This window comes from Rosa rugosa, chromosome 4 (genome assembly GCF_958449725.1).
Source record: "Rosa rugosa chromosome 4, drRosRugo1.1, whole genome shotgun sequence".
NCBI lineage: Eukaryota > Viridiplantae > Streptophyta > Magnoliopsida > Rosales > Rosaceae > Rosa > Rosa rugosa.
The window spans coordinates 36,636,284-36,663,310 of record NC_084823.1 but is presented as its reverse complement, the minus strand read 5'-3'; the positions used below and the strand labels follow the sequence as shown (position 1 = coordinate 36,663,310).

Here is a 27,027-nt window from a genome sequence, read left to right as displayed (position 1 = left end):
CCGGTAAGGCGTGTGAAGTCGAGGGTAGATCGTGCAGAAATTCTGCCGGCTTCGATTTGGCTTGATGAACATTGCTCGGCTCCTGGTGGAGGGGTGGAAAGGCCTGGCGGCGGTAGAGGCAGCCTGGCATCAGAGGGTCAGGCTTCCCTCTCTTGATCGGGTTTGGGCTTGGGTCGTTGGGCCTGGGTTCAAACTCGAACTGAGGGGTGCTTGGGCTTTGGGGTCTAGGTTTGAGTCCAAGCTTGGGCTGTGGGAGTCTAATGCAGAGGCATTGAAAAAGAAGAGCAAGACCAACCTGATGCCGAGGTTGTTGGCTCCTGAAGAGGCTGAGGACGGTGCTGGCTCCAACCCTAAGGGGATGGAGCTAGCATTTTCTTAAGTCTCTCTGCTATTAGACATCTGGTTACAAGCCTTCTAAAGTTGGAGTAATCTCTATGAGTTGTTCTAAGATGTTTCTAGTTGTTATTTGTACCACAATCGCGTGCTGGCAGATTAGGCTAGATGAATGATTTTTTCCTTAGAATAGCGAGGTTGTTCTTGCTTGTTTTAGGCTTGCTTTCCAGCGAGCGTCCCTTTAGACTTTAATGAGTTTAGTTTGGCTTAGATAGGTTATCTGGTCTTTTCCGGATTGTCTTATGTAAGTTCTGTTAGACTCTGTCCTGTTCTCATGGCTTGATTACTAATGAAATCAATTCCTATTCAAAAAAATATATATATATAGAATTTGGTCAATTATTCAAACTCATAAAGCTTATATCTTTCTACTTGAGCTTATATCTTTCTACTTTAGGAAAAAAATTTATCTCGTTAAACTAATTGGGGACATATATGAACCTATGACAAATGACATTTCTTTGGTCGTCTCTTTCATAATTACATCTTTCTAATTAAGGCACAAAATTTATCTCGTTAAACCAATTTAGGAAATACATGAACCTAGCCATAACATATTCTTTTGGTCATCGATCTTCTTCATAATTAGAGGGAGAGATCTCATGCGCTTTCCGTCCCGAGTCTGTCTCTGGGCAAAATCTCGTCGCTCATCCCCAATCACAATCTCCACCATCTTCCCATTCCCGCGCAAAATCTGCACCATATGATCTATATGAGAGACAAAATTTAACTGTTTCATCTCAATGTATCTAATTCATAACCCTCGTTTTTGACCCAGTTTAAAAGGCAACTACTTCCCTCAAAAAAAAAAAGGCAACTACTTCCTTCAAAAAAAAAAAAAAAAAAAAAAAGGCAACCACTCTCCCATTTGATAATATTCTTGACCGGTGTACCGCGCACCTATTTGTGGAATTTAATGTACAAGGAAACAATCTTTTTTTTGGCTAAAGGAAACAATTTTTACAGGCGTTGAAATGTGTCCTTTACGATATTGGAGAATGAATTGACTATGGATCGAATTCAATAATGCTCATCATCGTACCGCAAATTAATATGAAGCAGCTTGCCTAGTTTGGGAAAACTTAAGTAATAGATAAGCTGCTGTCAAAATTTTTGAAAAAATCTGCCTTTAAATGTTTACAAAACACTTTTTGATGTTTAGCTTATTTGTAAAACAGCATTTTAAATAGGGTTTTTGACCCAAAGCACCAAAATAAACCAAAATTATCTCACTTACCCCAGTAACAAATTTTTGTTCCCACCTACACAATTTAACAAGAAATGACCATTTTACCCTTAACTTGATTAAGAAACTGCAACATGCCACTCTATCTCTCTCTCTCTCTCTCTCTCTCTCTCTCTCTCTCTCTCTCAGATCTCCGATCTCCATATCCGGCGCAGTGATGGCATCCACGCCTAAAGACGACGACGCCCTCCCTCGACCTCACCGCCCGCTCTCTCCGGCCACCAGTTCGACTTACCGTGACGGTGCCATCTCCCTTCTCTCTCTCTCCTCCGCGACGACGATCTTGGCTTTGCGGTTTTGAGTTCGTTTCCAGTACCACAGTGTCGCCTCAAAGCCATTAACGGCCACCTCATCTCCAACACCGAGTCCCGCTCCATTCTCCGACCAAACGCCACTGCTGGCGAGTTTGTTTCCAGTCCTCTCTCTCTCAGGCGAGATTCCGAGGAACATCGCCAACCTGACTAAGCTTCAGCTCGTACAATCAGTTTTCCGGTCAGGTTCGGCGAGCTTTGGCGCTGGACCACGACCTCTTGGAACTCATCCCCAAGGTGCACCAATGGGAACGTCTGCACTCTGGTACCGGTGAAGACATGGATGCCCAGAGCTATTTTCTGGGTGCCCAAATCAGTTTTTTTTTTTTTTTGAAGTAATGGGATAGAAAGAAAGAAAAAAAAAATTTTGAATGTCTATTGAGGGTCAATAGACGTTTTGAATTGATGTAATCTACTCATTTTAAAGTTTTGAATGTCTACTGGGGGGCAATAGACGTCTATTGGAGGCAATACACGTTTTGAATTTATATAATTTCTTCGATTTTTTTCTTTAATCAAAGTTTTATTTGTCTAATTTTAGGAAGATTAGTTTCTATTCCGACTACCTATTGGGAGGGCAATAGACGTCTATTGCCCCCAATAGACGTTTGTTAGGGGGCAATAGACTATTGGGGACAATAGACGTCTATTGGGGGCCAATACATGGTTGATAGACGTCTATTGGGGGGCAATAGACATCTATTGGGGAGCAATAGAGGTCTATTGCCCCTCTATTGGGGGGCAAGAGATGTCTATTGGGAGCAATAAACATTTCCGGTGAGGTTTTCAGAAAAGTCTGGCAGCCGGAAACCGGCGAAAGTTGGTTGGAATCCGGCGAAAGTTGGCCGGAATCCGGCGGCCAGTGACGGGGCTCCGGCGAAGTCCCCTATGGTTTCTCTCTCTTCCATTTTCTCTCTCTCTCTCTCTCTCTAAGTGACAAAGGTGAGGGTAAAATGGTATTAAAAAAAATCTTAATGGGGTATTAGGGAAGACCTCCTTAGAGTGTTTTGGGTAAGAGGGAATTAAAAAAATTTAATGGGGTAAGTGAGAAAAAAATCTCTAGAAATGGAGTAAATAGACAAAATCCCTTTTAAATAACTTAAGCTACCCAGGGCCTTAAAGTGCTTTTTTCATTGTTGGTTAATTCAGCACGTACTCTTAAAAGTACTTCTTTGAAGGACAGTGATCGGATTCAAACTTATATCCCAACAACATAGGAGATTGAATAACTATTGATTAAAGTGGATGATTGAGAACTTGATCACAACATGATGTCACTACTCTCCATTCTCCAACAAGGCGGATTTCGATTTCATATTTCCAAGTCTTTACCCATTTCGCTCAGTTACCGAAGAAAGATTCAGGTCCCTTTTGGGATTGCTTCGCTTTTAAAAAAATCAACTTTTGTTCAAAATTTTAGATTTTATTGTGTTTGGTAAATAAATAAAAAGCAGCTTTAATTAAAAGTTATAGGTCACTGGCAGCAGATTTTAGAAGCAGCCTAGAGGTTGCTTTTAGAAGCTGCTGTGGATTAAAACACACTCTGCAGTTGTTTTATGTACTGACAGCACTTTTAAAAATATTATTTACCAAACATGAAACTGTTTTAATTCACAGCTGATTATTCTCACAACACAGTAGCAGCAGTTTTTTAAAAAAGTCGCAGCAATCCCAAACTAGCCATCAGTCCATAAGTTTATGCCAAGGCTATCTATTCTTGACCTGGAAAGATTAGTGTTGAATTGAGCTCACCAGATTTGACTAACTTCTGAGATAAGTTAATTGCATTGTCAAATGTTTACCTTTGCTAAGCTATGGATCTTATTCTTTCAGGGGAAAAATGCATTTTGGTACCTTCCTTCTTCTCAATCATCAGATGGTGCTTTGGTTCTTATACAGAACTGCAATGCATGCCCCCCACAAAAAATAAAGGCTATAGCACGCTTATTTGTCTATAACATATGCAATAATTTGTTGAGCAAAATGCCTGCAGATCACAAAAAGGGTATTGGAGTAGAATCCAAGAAAATGCAGGATATATATACACACACAGAAAAAGGGGCATAATTACCACAGAAAAAGGTCTGCCATTTCCTGGTTAGACAGAAAAAGGAAAGCTAGAATAAAGCTATTGCTTAAGAGTTAAGACCACCAATATTTTATTAAAGAATACGAGTTGTACAACAACACAAACACGAACAAAATGTTCGCTGACAATACCAGGTAAGAGATGATATTCTGTTAAAAAGAATGAGCACCTCTACCATTTCTAGATATATCATATATGTATATGTGAAATTGTTGGCATTTACAGTTAATGCCAAGCAGTGGCAAAGTCAAAAATTAAACTCAAGTGGGGCACCCGGAAATCTTAGAAAAAAAAAATTTGCATATGTCAAGTAATCAAACTTTAATAAAAATTAATAAATTAGAATAAAGTTACGAAAATATCAAATTTAAAAAAAAGTTATATATATTTTTAATCAAATTTATAGTTTTCTTTATGATGGTTATATATTTTACCTTTGATTTTTAAAATTATAAGAAATAATAGTGTTAAGGTTAAAAAAGCAAGAAATTATATTTTATCTTTGATTTTTAAAATTATAAGAAATAATAGTGTTAATGTTAAAAAAGAAAGAATTTGAAAACAAAACTAAGTCCAATGCTGCAAAAGGCCTCGAACCTGAGACCTGCAGCCAAGGTTCTAAAAAACGCTAGGCGCTAGTCGGGCAATGACCCGGGAACTAGCGCCTAGGGGCCTAGGCGGGGACTAGGCGGTTTTTATTTTTTAAATTTTTTTAATTATTTTATGATATAAACTTAATAAATATTAATTTTTAATCCGCCTAGTCCCCGCCTAGGCGGTTTTTATTTTTTTAAAATTTTTAATTATTTTATGATATAAATTTAATAAATATTAATTTTTAATCATGCATGACTTATCTCAAGCCATGACTTATCTCAAGGCTTGTCAGCCGGCAATTAATATAAAGCTCTAGTTGTCAACTACTAGTCCACTAAACCCACTTATTTTTTAAAAGAAAAAAGGAAAAAAGTAAAAAAACAAACCACCCCCACACCCACACCCACACGTCTTATCTTCTTCGTCTCTCTTCTTTCTTTTTCTCCTCTCCTCATCTCCTGCATCTCTCTTTTTCTCTCATGGTCTGCATCTGCATCTTTCTTCTTTCCTTACTCTCTTCTGTCTCTTGTTCACTGAAATTGAAGTATCGAACCCAGAAATCTGCTTAAGCCTTGAGGACGTCTGCTTTGCTGCTTGAAGAATTGAAGATTGCAAATTGAAAGCCCAGAAAGTATTCAAACTTCAAAGCACCGTGTTGGAGAGAGAGAATAGAGGGAGAGAGGCTGTGCGGCGAGGTTGGTGTATAGGTTTCTGATCGGTTTGGTATTGTGTTTTGTGGAAGAGTTGAAAAAAAAAAAAAAAAACACTGAAATGCCTAATCGCCGACCTCCCAGCGCCCAGAGAGACCTGCCCAGCACCGCCTAGGCCGCCTAGGCGACCGACTTTCTGCCCAGCGCCTAGCTTGATCGACTAGGCCAGAATCAGAACAGGGTGGAGGCGCCTAGCCCGTTTTTTAGAACCTTGCCTGCAGCTACATTAGTAGCTAGAATCAGGGAGCCACCACTGCACCAACTTGACATTTAGTTACCAAGGGAAACTCTATGCTACTTATTCAAAATCCAGAAGCACGGGACCCACTAGGCCCCAATGTGGCTCCGCCCCTGATGCCAAGAATCTACAGCAGCCCTAGTCTCGCCCGCCAGTGTAATATGAGGTCTCAATACTGTTCCTGGCAATGAATCTTACAAGCATGACTTCCTCATGTTATCTGATCTGGTGAATAGTCGAAATTGCACATTGCTCAGCAACAACGGACACATAGGGCTCCAAAAAATATCCCTTACAAGCAACAGTAAGGTTGATGCTTTCTTCATCAGTACTCTTCAGATTGGCTAGTAGAACTGTGGGCGCATCTTCTCCCTCTGCTGCAAAAAATTCCAGGATTGCCTTGCGTTTTCCAGATGTGCTTGTGGTATTAAACAAATTCAGGGTCCGGAACCCAGCTTCTCTGAGCACTAGGTTGAGATTCTGCAGAGAGGTTTTGAACTGTGAAAAAGCTACTGATTTGTTGCATGTAGAAGTATTCTGCATCCTTGTTGACAGAAGGTAGGACAAAAGAACTTTTGCCTTGGTAGATGGAGTTGTTGAGGACACCCTTTCTTCTTGAACATAAGCATAAAGAATTAAAGATCATAAATGTTTGGAACTGGAGTCCGACACATTGGACATGTAGGGTTACCATTCACATACACCAATGTCCAGATACACTGAAAGCAAAAAAAGTGAGCACAGGATGTGACAACCTTCTTGACAGTCGAGGAGCGACAAATTACACAATCTTCAGCTTCCAACATCTTCTCTAGTTCAGGTTTCTTTGACACATCTGTTTAGTCACGGGAAGATTTTATTAGATCCGGTACTTACAATAACATCATTGAACTAGCAAATCAGTTATGTGAACCTATGCTGCATATATAGACTTACAATTATAGTCCTGCCCATTCAAACAGTTTACTCATTGTCTTCAAATAGTTACCACTACACTTTCAATGTAAATAGGAAAGTAAAAGAATAATGCATCATTTTAGTACCTTTAACACATTTAGAGGGCAGACCATATGATAGGAGCATTATATGCAACGCTTTAAATGTTTATCTTCTCACATTTTGCTAAGTTATTCTCACATTATCATTTCTAACTTAGTTTAATGTCTTTAGGTACATTTGAGCTACAAACGAAGAAAATGAGCTATAGAAAGCAAGAAATGAAGGCAAGGAGGAAATGAGGTGCATAAATGATCAAGAAATGAAGAAATAGAGTATTCCCGATCCTATTAGGAAAATGAATCCCAGTTGAAATAGGAATCCTGGATCAACTAGGAATCCTGTGGCATGAGGAGTCCTGATGATACTAGGAAACCTGAGGGCACTAGGAGACAATGTGGCTTCATGATGACTCTAGTAGATAAAAGATATTTTGGCAAAATATCTCTACAAGATAAGAGATATTTTGGCAATAAAGGAGTTCTAATTCAATTTGGCTTTTACAACCTAGAAGAGATATTTTGGCAAAAATATCTCTAGAAGATAAGAGATATTTTGACAAAAGATAGAGTCCTAGCTAATTCAATTTAGCTTCTACAACGTAGAAAAGATATTTTGGAGAAAGGAATAGTTCTAATTCAATTTGATTTCAACTTACTTTTGGAGGATTTCTATTGGTAGAAGAAGTAGAGAAATATCATGACACCAAGGCTATGTTGAGCAATATAAATAGGAGAGAGTTAGACATCAAAAATCATCTTTCAGACGCTAAATCAATTTCGCAACTCTCTCCCTTTTCTCTCTCAAAGTTTCGGCCTTCTTCCTTTGAAACAATGAAGCAAACTCTATCATCTCCATCACATCCTTGCCGTAGCCTCCATCATCTTGAAGTTCATCTTGCGTTCTTGAAGTTCTTCAAAAGTGTATCCATGTTCATCTTTATTTTGCTTTCGGTTTCCTATGTTTGTAATTCAGAACATCTTCTTGTTTTGTTTTGTTGGATTCGAAACTTTGTAAGATTAAAGCTTATATAGTTGATTTTAGTTTTTGAACCATGAAGCATGTGTTAACGTTTTAGATTACAAATTGCGATTTCAAGGTATGTCTATGAATGATTGTTGGCTTTGTGCTTCAATTTTTCCTTTATGTGTTTTATGTTCTTTGGTTGCAAACTTAGAATTAAATGCATGTAATTGTTTCTAGATTAAGATAATAGCGTTCTAGGTCTCAATTCACAGGTAGAAAACTTATTAACTCAAGTAAATCAATGATGAGTTTTGCATACTTGTATGGCGTTTCAACTTGTGTGTTTTGCTTAAATCAATCACACTTCCACAATTGCTTAATGCTTTATATGTGTTATTGTTAATGTGTAGCATTCTATGACTAGCAATGCACGTTTAATAGGTTTAGTAATGGTGCGTTCATCTTGCTAAGTAATTAAGGGAAGTAATAAGAACTTTGTATGCGTTCATCTTTGTTCTTGATTGATTTCTTTCTATGACATATTTTGATTCGTGATTTGTGTTTGATAACTTGTTTTACATGTTAATGGTTATTAATTAAATCTCTACTATCTCTATTCACCCACTTCTATGTTGATTCTTGTTTTGATTGATCAATTAGATTAGATTCTAATTCAAATACCTTAAAACCACCATATATTATTTTCGTAATAAATACTTGTGTACATAAATTTACCTTAAAACCCCCATATATTATTTTCGTAATAAATACTTGTGTACATAAATTTATATTTCGTTGTATTCTTTGATTTTAATTTCGTATATTTTGTTTATAATACTCATTTGTTTGACTCAAATTTACAAGAGTACCCTCAATCTCCGGATAGAACGATCCCTACTTGCTTTATACTAACAATTGACAACAGGGTTAATTTTGAGCACTCAATCCGAGCGCATCACCATACAAGCAAGAGGAATCTGAACAAGTCTCGCGAAGCTTATAGGAAAACTTTGTATATGCTTCATAATCAAGCTGATGAGCATTTAGTCGAAACTGTAAACAGTCATGACATTCACGCTCCTCAGGAGTCAACAAAATAGTCCTGGATTGTTTTGGGTGGTAACAGAAGCACATCCTTTTCTCTGCGCAAACCAATTGATGACACTATTGCCTGAAACATTAGCAAAATTGTACACATTGAGATACTAACATGCTGAAAGCATCAACTCAATTTATTCTTATAAATAGAAGCTTCATAGAAACTGTCAACCATCTGACAGAGCTACAACAGACCAAAAGAAGATACAAAATAGGTAACAAGCTGTTACCTGCAGATGTGACAGCCCTCAATCGCGTGGCTTTCTAGTTCTCTCACAAGGAATATCAAGCCACTTTAGCCATTTGGATTTAGATGCAAGTGGCTTAATGTCAAGGAATCTCATGAAAGACAGCATTTTATATTCGCCATTGTTGATTGGCTTTCCAGAAACAAGCCATTTTCTTCTAGCCATTAACTGAATGAATGGTTTAGCCTCCTCTTCTCTCATGTTGCTAAAATGATCTGCATCATCTAATATCACTCGCCACCATCCAGTCCTTTTTAGGGGGAACCCTGGCTTAGAGATGTTTTCATACATAGCCAATACCATATTATACTCATCAAAACTGTCAACCGTCTCCGCCTCGTTATACTGATACACATTTAATGACCCTTTCCTAATGCTTTTTTGCATCTGTAATATCCAATCTGAGATGACAGAGCTAGAACAGACAACTAGAGTCATCTTCCTACCTTTTTTCCCTACCTTCCAATTTATGTTGCCCGATCTATCAGTGCCCACATCATGACAAATCAAAGAAATAAGGTATAATGTTTTACCCAGTCCAGTAGAATCGAAGAATATACTACCTAGCAGCTTTGAGCACACATCTACAGTTAGGTCCATGACATTGATACAAACGCCACGTCTCCGTTCCTATAGGAAGGCAAATCCTCACGATTCTCTCTGTTGATTAGCCATCCTAAAGCTTCCTTCTGATGGGGATAGAGTTGCAAAATGATTGAAGTTGATGGTTCTACTTAATTCAAGTAAGATCTGTTTATCTCATAATTCCGAGCTAAATTTCTCTCAACCTCAGCCTCCATCTAGCTTAACTAAACACTGTTTCCCTGCAAGAAGGATCCAAAGAACCATTTTTTTTTTTCAGTTCCCCTTGAGTGTCTTAAGGTATCAGTACCTTAAAAATCCGTAATTGCATCTGGGTCGTCTATTTTACACATCTAAAATGGACAGACGCGCATTTGCGGGTGCAGATGCGCGTCCACCGCTTGTAATAGCAAGTTTCAACAATGTGATTTCAAAATTTTGAAATCAAACCTTGAAACCGTTCCAAGCTGGGTTTTTTGCGATGGTTCAGTTGTAAATTTACGTTCCTTGATGAGAAATAGTTGGATTTGATTGTGGGTTTCAGTAGTGTGGATTTGATGGTGGCATTTGGGGAGCAAAAGAGAATCACAACCAAAAGCAACAACAACAACAGCAACAATGGCTTTCTTATCTTTGTTGATCCTTCTCCTGCTTCTAAAATCTCCCCCATATGAAATAGCCTTTACCCTCTAAACACTACGCTTTATAGCGAAATCTCATGCCTGTGATAGGCTTCATAGCTAAATCTCTGGCAAACTCTACTTTCTAGCGTAACTAATGCTGGAATAAATGTTCCAATGCATTTCGCAAGAGAAAGAGATCAAGTTCAAGTACCAGAAGTTGCATCAAAGATGTTGTTGCTTCAACTAGTACCGGACAATTCTTAAAACGACGACCTGGTGTTCCAAGGAGTATACATCCAATACGACCTGCTGTTGAAAGGCTTGGTATATGGTCGGTGCTTCCCAGTTGGTAGAAAATTCTATAACTTCCATTTCTTCCTCATATTTTTCCGATGGGCTACTCTGTGCGTTACTCCTGGAGCTCTTTCAGCCCATCGATCTCTACCATCTGCCTCCAACGTCTCGGCCGCCGAGCAACCAAGATTGAATCCGGAGTCCACATGAAGCCCTTAGATCAAGAGATTGCATTTATTCATTATGTAAAGCCATTATTGGCCTGTAAATAATTTGTAGCTTCTCAGCTTGGAACAGTTTCAAGGTTTGATTTCAAAATTTTGAAATCGCATTGTTGAAACCTGCTATAGCAGGTTACCATGCGATTACATGCGGCGGGCGCGCATATGCACCCGCATATGCGTGTCCGTCCATTTTAGCCGTGTAAAATAGAGGGCCCAGATGCAGTACCAATTTTAAGGTACTGATACCTTAAGTCATGGCAGAACTTTCCTTTTTTTTTCCTCTTCAAAACCCACTATATCGTACAATGCATAAAACACCCAAAATCAAATTCAATCATGAATCCTTGACAAGAAAAAACAACCCCAAATCAGATTCAAACAAACTATTCATCTTTTGGGTTCTTTAAAATGGGTTCAAAAAATGAAACTTGTTTTCTAGGAGAATCAAAAGGGAATTCAGCTGTGGATAACCCCAATTTAGGTTTAGGAAAAATTTCACTTTAGCACCCTGATGTTTGACCTCGACATCATGTCAGTCCCTGCGGTTTCAATTTAATCAGCAACACCCCCGAGGTCTCAATTTCGATTAGTCGAGTCCAATTTTTACTGTGCCATCCAATTTGAACGTTAATTTTGACGGAATGGCTCACTTTTGGGGATAAAAAGGTCATTTCAAACACATTTTCTTCTTTTCCTATTTTTAATTTCCCATTTTTAATTTTTACAAATACACACTTCCCTCCACCAACCCAGCCAACCAACCCCTCTCTCTCTGCCTCGACGGACTCTTCGAGGCTCTTCTCTCTCTTTTTCACTCTCACTCTCACTCTCTCTCCGGCGTTGAGATCTCGACGTCTGAGCCTCGAAAATGCAGACCACCGCCTTCACTCTCTCGCCGTTTCTCCCTCTCCTTAAGTCTCGCCGCCTCTCCGCCCAAACCTCCACCCTCAGATTCACTCCAACACGTGTCTCCGCCTCGCTCAAGCCTAACACCGCTCTCACCTCCTCCACCAATGACGCCCTCTCCTTCTCTCTCTCCCGCCGATCCTGGTCCGTCGCCTCCTCCGATGACTTCAAGCCCTGGACTTCTCCGGCACTCGATCGGAGCCGTTTCTCCGGCCCTGGGTATAAAAATGACCTTAAGGGCAGCAACGACGGTGGAGGAAGTCAGTGGTTTTCTGGACAAGGAGGAAGCAGAGGTGGTTGAAGGGTGCAAAACGGCGAGTCGTTCACAGAGGCATGACGGGCAGATGCCGGAAATTCTCCTTCGGGTGGCAGTCACAGGAGGTAGAGGGTAGGTGGGACTGCGGCGGGTTTGGTGCTGGTTGTGGGTTCGTGCTGGGATTCATAACAAGCGGCCGGGCCGAATTTCTTTCTAGGTTGAGGGAATCGACAGTCTATTTGATTCGAGCTTGATGGAGTGGGAACCGACAGCTTTGAGGTCGTGTAGAGAGCTGCCGATGAAGGAATTGGGCGGCGGTGATCTCATGTTGTAGTGTTGCACCGGAACCGTACTCCCCATTTCAAATTAACCCATACCTTTTCCTTCTGGGTTGAAGATAGTGGTATAGTGGTGTCGGCATTGGAGTTTGGATGCGGTGGAGGAGGCTGTATAAGAGGGCGTGGTGGCCGGAATCTCGGGCTTGACGAATGAGGATTGAAAAGTTGTTTGATGCCGCCGTCGATGGCCTCCACTACCAGATGGTGCAAAGTGCAGGCTATGGTGGCCATTGTAAATGATGAAGAGGAGGATGAAGAGAGTGCGATGAAGGAGAAGAGGAAGAAGAGGACAAGAGTGAAGAATGAGGAGTTAAGGACGGCTTATGCAAAGTTGCGAACCATTAAGGGCACATTAGGAATTCACCCCTTCATGTGGGCCCACTTGCTGGGTTTGTCGAAGCTAGCTCATCATTTAACTTCTGATTTGAAAGGCTGGCAAAATTTTGGGCACAGCTGATTGAAATTGAGACCTCAGGGGTGTTACTGATTAAATTGAAACCGCAAGGACTAACATGATGTCGAAGTCAAACATCACGGTGCTAAATTGAAGTTTTTCCTTACGTTTAATAGTACATCCCAATAGGGGGCGGCCATACTTGTTTAATTTATCTCTATCAACTTGGATCCCGTGAGGCGGGCCTTGGAAAGTTTTAATATAAGCAGGATGGATTCGTAAGATAGTACACACTAGCTAACAGCCCGCCTGGTGCTACATCATAAGCACATTGGGAACGTAGATAATTGTAACCATATACATATAAAATGACGGCAATCGAATGCCAATCCTCGAGCTTTATTTGTAGAGTTTCTATTCCTTGGTAATCGAAACCCAAAGATCTATGAACTAACCCATGTTTGACTAACCAAGCAGACAAACGACCCGACATCTTTTTTATCTCTCCCAGATTTTTATTTGTATTAAGTATTTCACATTTAAGCCAAAACAGGTGAAGTGAATAGGGTCCCAACCAAAATAACGAGAGATATGTAAAAATCATGTCCGATTACGCCTATTCCTAATCCTAAATGAAGTGTAATGACGTAGACCGATCGATCATAGAAGAAAAATTATGATTCATTTCATTTCGATTAAGCTTCCTTCTTCTTCTTCTATGTTCAACTCTATGTATTCCTCTATCCGTAAAGTACATTGAATGTACAGAAATGGCAACTGATTGCAGAGTTGATCATTCGAACCTTTCAAGATCCAATTTGAGTACCTCTACAGGATAGACCTCAAACCCTCCCAAATGTGGACTTACAGAATCTATATTAACACTCAGAATAGGAAAATTGAGGGAGATGAAGTTAAAGAAACTCACCGAGATGAAGCGAGGAGCTTATTCTTCTTCAGGAAATGTTGATGACCATTGTAATAAGCTGATCTCTGAAACTTGCACACAATCTAGGAGCTTCTTTATTTGATTGTTCGTAATTCATAAACTTGAAAAATATGAAATGAGAGTAGCGGGCCAAACAACATCTGAATTTCAGCCCACAATACTAAAATACTCGTTTTCTTTTTATCTTTTTGGCAATAAGTCTTTTTTCTTTTCCTTTTTTTTTTATAAGAAAGAGAGATTACAACTTGAAACCCCTAGAACAACCTAAACTAAATTGATCGAAATTGAAGGCGTTAAGCGCGGACATTGGCTACTTCTTGACCCAAATAGTCGAATTAGCAGCATTGTGTCCAAGGCTTGTTATTGCATCTGCCACAAAGTTTGCTTCACTGGGAACAAAGTTGGCCACTTTGGATATATATCCTTGAAGAGAGTTCAAAGCCTCTAGGGGGGTGGGTGTAGACTTTGTTGATTGAGTCGATAACCAGCTTGGAATCTCCTTTGACAAAGATTTTTTTTTTTTTTTTTACACTCATTACACATGGCATGATAAAGACCATCTCTTACGGCGCTGCATTCAGTAACAGGTACAAAGGAGAAACTAATTTTTCTAGTCCCAGCCATAATAGGAAGGAAAAAGTTATTAGATGGCTTCCTCCCCCTCGCCATTTTGCTAAATAAAACCCGCAGCAGCTTTCTTTAGAGCCATCAAAGTTTAATTTAGCAAAATGGCGAAGGGGAGGAAGCCATCTAATAACTGCAGCATGATCCGGACAGTTGTTGATATCAGTAGAAGGCCTAGCTAACATGGTTGCTTGGATTATGCCTTCTGTAATTGTCATCAATAGAGGCTGCAGCATGAACAACTAAGGCTGGAAGAGTGGGAGCTCTTCTGAAAATAAGTTTATTTCGAGCTTCCCAGATTTTCCAACACAGAAGGATGTGATTTTCAGTGTTGGATTTTTGAGTTTCCTTCCTGAACAAGGAAATTAAAGAAACCAATCATCAGAAGAATGTAAATCATTAGCATTAATAGAATCAGTTAAATTCCAATTATCCATTTTTTTTTTTTGACTTTGTCAAGGGGAACCCAAAGGCTTCCTAGGCCCAAGATAAACCCCTTCGGCGCATGTGAAATGCTCCAACTGTGCATTGCAGCACAGTGCCTCGCCACTTTGACAGCTTCGGGGTTCGAACCTAGGTTGGGGAGCACACCCAACTAGGCAAGAACCACTAAGCCACTTGCAGTGGTTAAATTCCAATTATCCATAGCAAAGGGGCAGGCGAAGAAAAGATGATTAATATCTTCTACCCCTGAATTGCAAAAAAGCACAATTAGGATCAATAGTTCTGGAATAACGAGCAATTCTTGCCCTTATTTCACTCTTATTACAAACAACTTATAAATGTAAGGACTAGGACTTGGTGCTTCTTGAAATATCAAATGAACAATAAATAAATAAGTGTGAGTTGTCAGGTAGGTGTGTTTTCTACATATATGTACTAAGTTTTTATACAGTAAGTAAATTAATTTCTATAAGACTTGGTGCTAAGTTTTTCCTAATCTTACTAGGTTTTCCTTGATCCATAAGGATGGATTAACAAAATGTCCTTGTTCTATAAGGTTACTTGTCGCTTTTATGTTGCTCCTAATCTTACTTGCATTGAACAAAGGACAACTGGCCTATAAAAACAACCCTCTACAAACTGGCATAGGAATAAAAACTTTGGCAAATTACCACCAACTACAAAACCAACACACTTTTTACCACGGGCAGAGCCCAATAATTTTATATCTCATGCGCAAAGCTTATAGGGCCTACGCGAATAGGTAAAGCACATGCGGACAATTTTATTTTTTTATGTATATGAGAATTGACATAACTGTCCCTTGCTGTATATAAGATAGAGAAGCTCATAGTGACGCAAAGAGAGAGAGAGAGAGAGATAACATGGTGATACTCATTGCGGAAGAAGTTTTACATATGAAATGTGGTTGTGTTGTAATGCTTCTTTGGTTGTCATATTTGGAAATTTGTAATTATTGTGAGTTAGACTTGTGAGTAATTTGTAATAGTTTACTGACAATATGAAGTGGCTGAAAATCTGATTGTTTACAAAGAAGAATATGCTTGTGTGACTTTTGGATGTCATTCAACTATGGGTCAAATGTAGTTATAAAAGTTATTGTGAAATTGTAAGTATTACTGTAGTATTGCATAGAAAAGTAGCAGTTCATTCTGATTTATATTACTAACTTATTACTTTTGGTGAAAATCACTTAGTTGAGGTTGATGAAATAATTCTTTTAAGGGAAATTAAAGTTTTATTAATCATATCAAATTGTTAATGATCTATAATCTTTAGCTTGGTTTTGAGAGTAATGAGAATGAAAAATTATTGGGCGAAAGAAATGATATTGGAAAATGATTGAGCTAAAGCAATGAGACACTGTTGAGAAATTTTATTGGGCCAAGATAATTCTGAATATCTTACTTCTTATATTCGACCGGTTTGAATGTTCAGTGGCAAATTTTGTAATTTTATGAAACTAATGTTTATTCTAGAACGTCCTGTTAATTAATGGTCCGCACGGAACAAATCGGCAGTGACTTTGCGCATGGCTCTTGGACCAGTGAACTTTACCTTATTGGTCATTACCTATAAAAACTTCGCCCTCTTTTCTTTTCTACAATTTATATCCAATAATGGCGAAGAGCATACATGGAACAAAACCAGAGAAACTGGTGCCGAAAATTGTTCGGACCAAGATTGTTATTGGAAGGAGCATTCCTTGGGTTGACAGCCGAAACCCTACTGGATAAAGCCACACAGGTGGGACATTCGGATGTAACGGAAAGCCCACACCCTTCCTGTGCCTGGTATTGAAGATGCTTCAGCTTCAACCTGAGAAAGGGATCGTGCTAGAGTTCATCAACAACGAGCCCTTCAAGTACGTCAGGGTACGCACTCGGAGCATTTTACTTGCGGCTCACGGCTACAGAGATTGATGTTTACCAACGCCTGGAGCCCTTGTTCAATGATTGTCGAAAGCTGATCGATCGAGGAGGAAATTGGCTGATGGAGCCTTTGCTTTGACACATGTGGACGAGGTTGTGGAGGAGCTTCTGACGAGTGAGTACTGGTACTGTGACATTTTCTTGCCGAGGATTAAGAAGAGAGAGACTGTGGTTGGCTGGTTGCTTGGTTTGTTGGAACCTAGGAAAAGTACTTTGGAGGAGGAGAGACGACTATCACCGTTTAGTTCATCAAAATATAGACCTAGGAGGGGATGTCATCAATGGTTCCCTAGTCCAGGTAGAAATCACGAGAATCATCAAGAGCATGGAAGAGACAGCCAACATTGCTGCATCCAACAGGATCCGGGCAGCTCTTGGGATGAACCACCTTCGTGTAGTCATTGCTTCGGCTGGTTAATTAGTTGCCTAGTTCATCATGTTAAATACATATGTCTTTCAGTATATCTTATCTATGACCTTAATCGATCCTTAAATATTGCTTATCACTCTATCTATATTTTGCTACGCCTCCCTACCTTTACTATGCACTACATTTAATTATTCGATTTTGAGAATAAATTGCAACACAAGGTGGCGGTTTTTTTGTTTGTTATATATGCTATCAGAGGAAAAGATCTAACAACTCTAGCTTATATATATAGTCAGTCCAGTAGTGGTCCAGAGTGAAGGTTCATTTGTTGCCTGCTCATCCACATTGTAAATCTTGCATTCTGTTAGGAGCAGATTTAGCTCCACTGGTTTTAAATTATCTGCTGTAAATTCCTTCCTTGTTAACAATTGGAACATCCCTCATTGCTAATTGCTATTCAGGGTGTTTCCTTCATTGGTCGTATGATCATGTCCCATAACTCCAATATCTTAGATTGCTTTAACTTTTTAAGATGAGTTCAAACAACCAAACAAATTCAGACGCAGCTTCTGTAAGTACCTTTTGAGATGTGGAAAGGCCAAGGTCAAGCACCAAGTCAAAAGAACTTTGAGTTGTTTCAGAGGATACCTAGCTAGCTTGTTGTCTCGAGGGGCTGAATAAACACTCGAGACTAGATGCTGGCATTTTGGGAGCGACCTCCAAATACAACTAACAATTCACAAAGAAAGATGTGAGCAGAATAAAAAACTGTTGAGCAGTCAGCAGAAGAATGAAGTTTCTGTGGAGGTATCTTTTGCTCTCACCATACTGACCAAGCTCTTGCTGATAGTACTGTTTCTATTCGTGGTTCTCCCTTAACTGACTGTAACTGAAGAGTAACAATCTTTTGGTTCCCAGATCCTTCGTATTGGTAAGTGGAGAATTGGGTTTGGGCAGCACAAATTTTCTGGAAACATGATCTGATTTGAGGTGCTTCCTTAGTTTTCAGCTACGTTTCCATTAGATCATGATATCCTTGACAGAAACTGGGTGCAGGGTAGAATGACTTGTTTAATGTCTACCTACGGACATTCTGAATAAATTTGCACTTGGGCTTAGTGTGTTACCAATGCATGTAACTTCACCGCCTCAGCTTACATGTATGTTTGAGGTTCATGAATGTATTGATCATTTGCTTAAGTGTTCGAAATAGCGATTTTCCTATTAGTCTTTATCAAGGCATAACTAGACAAGGTCTTCTTTGCCCTCTATAATGTTCTGTTGCTGCTGCAAATCGATGTGGAGCTTGATTTTGTCTCAAGGGTATTGATTTTCCTCTTCAGCTGTATTACTACTTCAAGTTTAATGTCAATATTAAGGCCATCTATTAAGATGGGTAGGCAACGGTTTACCTCATAGGTTCTTCCCCCTTCTACTGGTTGGTGTAAAATGATTCCGGGTCTCAAACAAGGTGCTTCACTAACAGCTGCAAAAACTATGCTGCTGGCTATCTGGCTAGTTTGAGGTTTCCAACTCCATGATTTCCCCTCTTTTTTCGGTCTCACAATTTCCCCCTACTGACCTAGCTTGTCAAAGGCTAGGAATCTTCTCATGTCATGTTCTTGAGGAGCTTAAACCCGCAAATAAAAAAACAAAACAGAAAAAAACACAAAATTGGTAGATACAATGTAAACCCTTACCATACAACACATTCCTAACATTCACCAGTTTATTTTAATCGACTCATCAAACAATAAATCTCGCTTACAATCTCATGATTTCAATAAATGAAAATTGTGCCAAACGCAACAAATTTGTCATAGAAAAAAAAGTAGGAAAAAAAAATGAAGGCTCAATGTACCAGTTCTAGAGTAAACTAGCATTTACAACAGGATATCAGACAAATTCGCCATATTCATAATGACACAATGACACAAATCAATAAAAATCCCTATGATTTATCCTTGTAATACAAACTCTTGAATAATTTCTTATCACTCAACTCACTTAAAAATATTCCTGCATCCACCGTAAAATCATCTCAAGTCTTCACAGCAGCAATCCCGTCTCTCCCTCTAGCACCTAATCTCATATGAACCAGCTTTGGTGATATAGCGAACCCACTCAACAGTATTGTAACCACTTTTCTCCCATACCTGCAAAATAAAAATCCATGAATAAATGCAACATTTTCAAGGTAAGGCATAATAACAGTGCTGTGAGTCCAGGCATTACCTTGAGAAAACGTACACGTAAACCAGATGCTGTAAACATTGGAACCTGTATAAACAATTTCCCAATAAATCACTTCTTTAAAGGGGATGCTGAGGAGAAGACAAATTGAATACCATAAATGTAGAAATACATGAAAATGAGGTACTAGTTCAGGAAGTGGCCCTCATCAATCAAGTCAACTGTATTATTACAATTATTAAACTATTATACTTCCAACCTCATCTACGATATTCTCTCTCATGTAATTACTGTAATATTACAATTATTAAACTATTATACTTTCAACCTCATCTACTATATTCTCTCTCATGTAATTAATCTAACTGATTAAAATCCTGAAGAAACAAACAAGCAAACACCATTTTCTTTTCTAGAATATGAATCAATATCCTAGTTAGGGACAACAATTTTTAGTATAAAATTTACTTAAATGAGACACTACATAGGAGGTTATAAGACCTTCTGAGATTATCAAGTGAAAATGTGTACCCCAAAAAAAAAACCTCAGTTATTTGAATTAGTATTCATAATTAATCAGGCACCTGGAACTCCATCTGAATTGGCGGTCTTGTCCAAGACTTCTTTTCTGTCATCGTGGAAATCAGCTCAACTTCCGCACTCAAAGTTGGCTCAGTTTGTCCCGGAAACTTTCTTATCCTACATAGTTGAATAAAGTTAAGAGCAATGGAGTGAAAGAAAAAAGCCCACACAATCATATAACTCGGACATAAAAAAATTTCAGGCAGGCTGAAGGCTCCTCTATCAAATATGCCACAGACAGAATACCATTCTATGAGCCTAGAATGGTAAATTTAATCTCATCCTCTAGTCACCTATGCAAATCTACAAGGGATAATGTTATTGTACACTCTTCTTAATAGAAATGGGATTGCAACTCTTAGAGAAATTAAATAGTCCACCAATTTAGGATGTCACAACTCACAAAACATACTAAAACACTCACTTCCAAACCAAGCAATCAATAGCAGCATTGTACTTCGCTCGACCAGAGGTCACTTGAAAACTTGTTTTTGCCGTTTGTTTTGGCACAGGAATTTTGATGACAACCCCAAGCGCAAACATCTTGGCACCAAAAACACTCTTTACCTGAAGAGCACAAGGTGCGTATAAGCTATTTCACACCATAAACTTTCAAAATAGCAACCTTCAACGTGTGAACAAGCATACTTACCTTAACATTTACTTCAATGCGAGTTCTACCTAGTTCCTTAATTGTGGGCAATACTCGGAACGGAAGATTCACACCCTCAGTTATACGGTACCTGTATCACATATAACCAACTACTTAGAGAACTACTAGTCCGAATTATTAGATAGACAGCCCTACTAAGCATGTTAGGCGATTTGTATCATACTACAAGACAATCTACATGGGAAAAAAAGGAAGTATAATGATGAAATCATGAAATCAGTCAATCATGCATAATGTAGGCCGCTAATTGCAGGATTGGTAGCATGTAAAAGGCTTCTTTTTTTTTCTTTCTGAAATATATATGCATAACAGCTGTTCAGGGCTTCTGTTCTATCTCACAAAATAGTATAGAAGATGTGACTCAGAACACCAGCTGATACAAAAAGTACATAATGGACTCCATGCACAAAGTTTAAATGCTTACAACTATGCTTAATGAAGGACACTATTGAGTAATGAGCTTAGCACTAAGAAACAATTTTAGAGTATTAACTTACTTCATCAATTCGAATTCACCATCAGGTGGCACAAAACTAACTGTCTTCTCTGAGTTAAACCTCGTCAAATTTACACATTGATGGAAAGTAACATCATCGAGCTCAATAGTTTTTCCACTGCAAAATAATAGTGAGGGTCAAGAAAGAAAATAAAATGAATAAACCATGAGCTTTGAGTGTGTTTTGGCATCACTATAGAGAACTGAGATCAGAGAAGGGAGATTATTTCAGTGCGTCTTCTTCTACTTTTAGTGGTAAAATGTTCACTTACAATTTTAACATGAAATATACCTTTTGGTAGGACGAGATTTAATTTGCGACTCTTTCTCAAGGCCAATCTTATCATTCAACCCTAACTTCAAATCAGGCATTCCAGAGAGAAAGCACTTCATAAGAATCTTCCCAGTTACATCGCAGCGTAGAACACTACCTATAGTCACCAAAATTGCTTATGAGTAGACCAATCAGAAATTGTTTGTGCAGAAAACATCAGAAACACTAGCCCACCTTTGGAAGACATCAAAAGATTTACACTTTCCACAATATCCAAGAAAACCTGCATTAATCAAATGTTAGAAATCTAGTTGAATGCCGAATAATGAATGAAGAAGAGATGTCTGGGAAAAGAAAATTTGTCACCTCATTCTTTTTATAAACAAGGCCCTCTCTCCGCCAACCGACAGCACCTGTAACTTGCAGAGTTGCATTAGGGACAGGTTTATCTGTAGGCTTTTTTTTTTTTTCCAGAACACAATTGACAAGAAAAAAATGTCAGGAACTAATATCATGATATCAATATGATAGAATAACTAGAAGCTTCTATCTATTATTCTAATCTACAGAGCAAATATCCTAGAAGATTGCATATGCAATTTCCCTACCCTGAAACATTCAAGTATCTTACCTTAGAAGAGAATGGCGAGCGCACTCCTTCCTGGGTGATGTAAAGCTTTAAAATTTCTGGAGAAAGATTCTGGGGATAACCAAAATCCATAATTTCTGCAATTTAAAGGTCGACATCAAAGTTATATTTGACCTTTTATTTATTAACTAAAGATAAATTAAATATACGCATATATGCATAAATATGCATGGTCAATCCGCACTGCAGAACATGAACTTTACAGATCACAGCAAAGAAGCAATGCACAGCTGACATAATGTTACTCATTTCAACATCATCATATTCAAAAAAAGCTTAATTCAATTATCAGTATCACAAACTTCCATAGTATTCTTTATCCAAGATATCAAGCATGAAGTCCGGGAATGAAAGCATCTTGGGAAGGTAACTCATCTACTAAGTACTAACAAACAGTCTTTGCACGAAGCCATGTGTGCAAAACCACAGTCAATTATTATGTGCTGCCATGTTAACAGTATCAAATCTTGTTAGAGAGGATGTGTTGTGCATACAACTGAGAAATATGGCAAGTACTTGTGCGCAACAGTTACCAATAGTGGCCTCTTATATCATGAGGTTTTGCTTGGTTTTGTTTTGTAGTTACACCCTAGTCTGCTATAATATGAATATTCAGCAACTAAAATTCACCCTTTTACACAAGATTCATTTTGTGGTCTCCAGTTACTTTTTACCTTTCTTCACTATTGTATGAGGTAAATTCTAAATTATAAGGCATGAGTATGGCAAAAGGTTTGTATCATAAACATAACTCTTACAAAGAAATGAAATGAAATGAGTTTATAAATACTTACCGTCCAACAGCTCATAAATCAAAACAAAATTATTACGAATTGCATCTTCATCAAAAGCCCCTCCAAAATAGGATTTGAACAGCGCAACGGCCTGCAAGCAGAAAAGAGTACCAGAATTATCACCATTATTAAAGTTCATTATTTGCAGGTTCACAGACAGTGAAAAATCGAATATAGATCCATGCCCTTAACTAAAAACAAATTACCAGTTTGAACTTTTCTGAATAAAATCTAAGATAATAAAGGGCAAACAAGATTACCAAAAAAATAATAAATAAAAACTTTACTTATGATTGAAGAAATGACTTAATTAGCTATTTGTCATTGTATAAAAGACGGCAACAATTCAAGATATTGACTTATTGAGTAGAAGAAGTAAGATTCCAGTTCAAAAACTAGCCATGGTGATAAACAGCAGAGACCATCTTGAATTCTTATTTACACAGTGCTCGAATCTGCATAAAATTTGGGTAACAACATCATCATTACCTCAACCACAAACTTGAAGGCACAAGCTACATTCGCATTGCTGCTGACTACAATCACAATGTAAACATTGCTGATTCTCATGTAAAAGAAAGAGCATCCACCAATCTGCCGCACAGGACATGTACCAAGCTCTTTTGTTTGCATTATATGAATTCGGAAAGCATCCACCATATTTCCACTGAAAGAATAAATAAACAGTTGTTACACACACTACTGCACGATTTAAAGTTGTTGGATGAATTTTGATAACATAAATATTTAGCCAACAACAGAATAAAGAACACAAAGATATGCATACAAAGCAAAGACCTGACAATGAAAAATTTCCACAACATGGCAAGAAGGCCTAAGAGGGTGCCCTTCATATCCTGACAACATTTATTTATTATTTTATATGAGCTTGAAGTCTATGACATACGTGCTTCTTGCCTTCTCAGGACAGTATTTCAAATAATACCTTTCTACACATGCTCAAATGAAATTAAGTTTCCAAATTACCATCACACTAAAGTAAATTCCTGTCAACAAAAGGGTAGCTCATTATTGGAACCACCAGTACAAGTAAGCTCTTAATTTTCATTATCTGACATATGTTTATGCTTCTTCTTTTTTTTCTCTTAGTTCAAATTACATTATGAACTTACCATGACACTAAAGTAGAATTCTATCAACAAATGGGTTACTCACTATGGGAACCGCCAGTACAACTACCTCTTAATTTTCAATATCAGCCATGTGTTCACTCTTCCCTTTTCCCTTTGTTATTCACTATGCCATAGTTAACTTTAAACGTTAGGGCACATGGATTAGATATAAACAGAATAATCAATGCAAGTGACTGGACCTCATCCCTATCCTGCACCCTAGTTCATGCACCTAAAATCTTAAGAGAAACCTATTAAACTCAAAAAGTGAATGTTCTAACAAAATCCCGAAAAGATAAAAATGTCAGTATCGATGAAACAACTTTACTTCATCCATCACATTTAGTTACCACAGCATCTACCTAAAGCTTGGACACCACTAGTTTTGTAACAACTTCTCGTCAAGCCTCACTATACCAAAAAAGTACTTTATCAAGCTTTCAGACCTCATCACTTAGGAATGTCTCATACCAAAAGCCAATTAGGAACATTACACGCTGACACTTAGCCGAACTCACAGCACCATTTAACTGCATAAAATTCAGTACAGCATTTCCCACTTTCGATCTAAATTTGAATTCCCTACACTCTAAACAATGACATAAGCAGAGTGTCCCCCCATATAAATTTCAAAAATTTCGATTCGAACCCATATACAGTTTTAAGCACAAACAGATACACCCATTGACCGAAAATCCTCAACACAAAACATGAATGCATCTCTGCCCAGATACAATTGACAATTCTACAGCCCATTTCTGAATCAAATTGTACGAACAAAATTCGAACCCAAAAGCTGTGAGATAGAGAGAAAGAGGGGGGGAAATTACCCGACGTCATCACGGTAGAGACGGTTGATGAGGACATCTCCGCGGAGGTTCAAGAAGTAAACGGCGGAAGCAGCCACCGGCATGTCTGATCCAGACCAAAATTAACGGCGACGGAGACTGGGTCGTCAGCTAATCAGATCTGCGAGATTTGGAAAATGAATCGCCAGACTAATAATGAAGGGCAAGGGCGTCTGCTGGAGCTTGGCTTTGAACTTTGGTGAAGAGCAATGTGTGGAGAATCGCAGAGAGAGAGAGAGAAAGGTCTCAAGTTTGAAGAAGAAGTCGCGGAAGAGTTGCAGTCAGAGAAGTTTCTCTCCACGCGTGGCTGCCAGCTACTCTCTCTCTTAAGAACCCAAAAAAATATGATTAGAATTTTACTTAAGAACCCAAAATTCATAGATACTATTTTTATTTTATTTTTTTCAAAGAGAATTGCTTTATTTCTTAGTGTTATTGGCATTGGTCTTCTACGTAGGAGATCTGAGTTTGACTTACAGCCTAATTATAGAGATTTTTTTTTCATTGTTATGTGATAAAAACAACAATAAATATTGTTCACTAAAAGAAGGTATAATCGAAGAGTAAATAGTACACTGATTCCCTAAATTCTATTGTGATGAGGGAGAGTATAACACTCTTAAAAAGAAAATAAAGATATTGCGGCTTTACTCTCTTGCCACACAATGGAGGGCCTGATTACGTACTCTGGACACATAACTACAAAATTTAATCATAAAAAACCGCACATTCAAGACTAAAGTTTCTTAACTGACATTTAGAGCAACAATAACATTTTAGGTTGTGGACTTTGGCATGTATGTTGCAATCGGAGCTCCATTGATGCAAGGGTGGTCATGGGCTTCTATAGATTGGAGCAAGGATTGTGGAGTTGCGTGCGACCCATCTGAGTTGTGGAATGTTATTTTAAATAATTATAATGGTTCATCAGTTTCAATGAAATTTAGATTTCCAAAAAAAAAAAAAATCAACTTAAGAGACTGGCAAAGTACTTGATTTGTGAAGTTAATTGGGAAAAATGCACCAATAGTGTCTGGAGACTCTGAGGACTGTCAAAATGATACCTGGACTTTCAAACGTATCAATGTGATACCTGGACTTCTATTTTGTTGTCAATATCGTACCTATGCCAACTTTCCGTCACGGTGCCATTAATTCTAACCACGTGTGACGCACGTGGAGTGCAAAATGAGGGTAAAAATGACTTTTTCTCTCCATTAAATTCTGAATGAATTAATTCAAAATTAAAAATAAAAACTGAATAATTATTACATTAAAAATAAAAGTTGAATAATTTTTTTTGCTTTGGTCTATTACTCAATCCAATACACTCTAACCATGAATCAAAAACTAAAAATCAAAACTTCCCTGACCATGAAATTCAAAGAAACCTATTCATTATGATCTTCTTCAATTTGGATTTGGATTCTTTAGGAATATATTAGAGCTAATTCAAATTTCATTTGGATTTGGATACTCACTGAATCTCCTCCCGAAACTCCATCTCCAAATCTAGCTTAGCCACCTTTCCTCCTCCACGACCACTCCCACCTTAGTGACAGCGATCAAGATGAAGTATTTGAACCTAGCAATTCTTCATGTTCATCCTCTTAAACCCAGCAAAAATGCCCAAAAAAAAAATCCCAGCAATTGTTCATGTTCTTCAACCCATTCATGTTCATCTTCTTAAACCTAGCAAACCCATTTGAGCTTTCGAAAGAAGAGAGACTGATGATGGGATTGAGCTTCAATTTGGAAGAAACCTATTCCAACCATTGATCTCAAATTGAACCAACAATCAAGAGGGTTAAATAGCACTAGATATTCATCATTATCATCATCCAAGTATTAGGATAAGTTTTCAGAGAATGCAGGGCTAAATCTAGAGATAATTAACACAAATCAAAGATCAGTCCAAAAGTACACTGGTAACAGGGTACGTAGGATTAGAAAACTGATCAACTTGTTGGAATAGCTAACATAACCCAACCCCAAACTATCAAAATCCGAAAGGAAATCCACTCATAAAAGCTCAACTAACTTTCCTGGGAATGAAATAGCAAATTTTTCAAACGAAGTACAAAAGCTACTTGCTTGAAAGTTGAATCATCAGTAGCAAAGCAAAGCAAAACAAAAGGAAACAAATTTGGTTGAACCAACAATCAAGAGGGTGATTTTGGTGCAGAACGTGGCTGAGGGAGAATAGAGGGGAGAGAGACCAGCAGGAGGCCTCTTGAATCACTCTCACCCACCTACCTAAATTCAGATCCGGACAATCTGATCCAGACCAAGGTCGGTGAACAACAACTATCACTCGGCCCCAAATTCAAACTCCATTCGAAATCCGACTTCAATCCCGTCGTCGCCCAACACGCCGCTTTAGCCCAATCCAACGCCAAGCCAGCGACTATGATCAGAACCCTGAGCGGTAGTGGGAGCCGCAATCCCGCTTTGAGTACCATCAAAGTTTACAGAGAACCCAATCCATATCCAAATCCAAATCTCAATCCCAATCCCAATTTCAATTTCAATTTTGT

General features: G+C 38.4%; 1 protein-coding gene and 1 long non-coding RNA gene across 2 annotated transcripts; one reads left to right on the top strand and one right to left on the bottom strand.

Moving 5' to 3' along the window:
- The first annotated feature begins 4,972 nt into the window (after nt 1-4,972).
- On the top strand, nt 4,973-7,635 carry LOC133745460 (uncharacterized). The gene is made up of 2 exons (XR_009863634.1): nt 4,973-6,452; nt 6,755-7,635. It is a non-coding gene; the product is annotated as an uncharacterized LOC133745460 (long non-coding RNA).
- Nucleotides 7,636-18,606: 10,971 nt separating this feature from the next.
- Nucleotides 18,607-24,815, bottom strand: LOC133744518 (AP-2 complex subunit mu). The gene is made up of 13 exons (XM_062172614.1): nt 24,473-24,815; nt 22,999-23,176; nt 22,510-22,600; nt 21,698-21,792; nt 21,433-21,522; nt 21,301-21,349; nt 21,085-21,223; nt 20,794-20,910; nt 20,276-20,366; nt 20,048-20,190; nt 19,626-19,740; nt 19,084-19,128; nt 18,607-19,004 (listed from the first exon to the last, which is right to left on the bottom strand). Exons 1-13 carry the CDS (start codon nt 24,553-24,555, stop codon nt 18,924-18,926), a joined length of 1,317 nt encoding a protein of 438 aa, XP_062028598.1. The 5' UTR covers nt 24,556-24,815; the 3' UTR covers nt 18,607-18,923.
- Nucleotides 24,816-27,027: the final 2,212 nt, after the last annotated feature.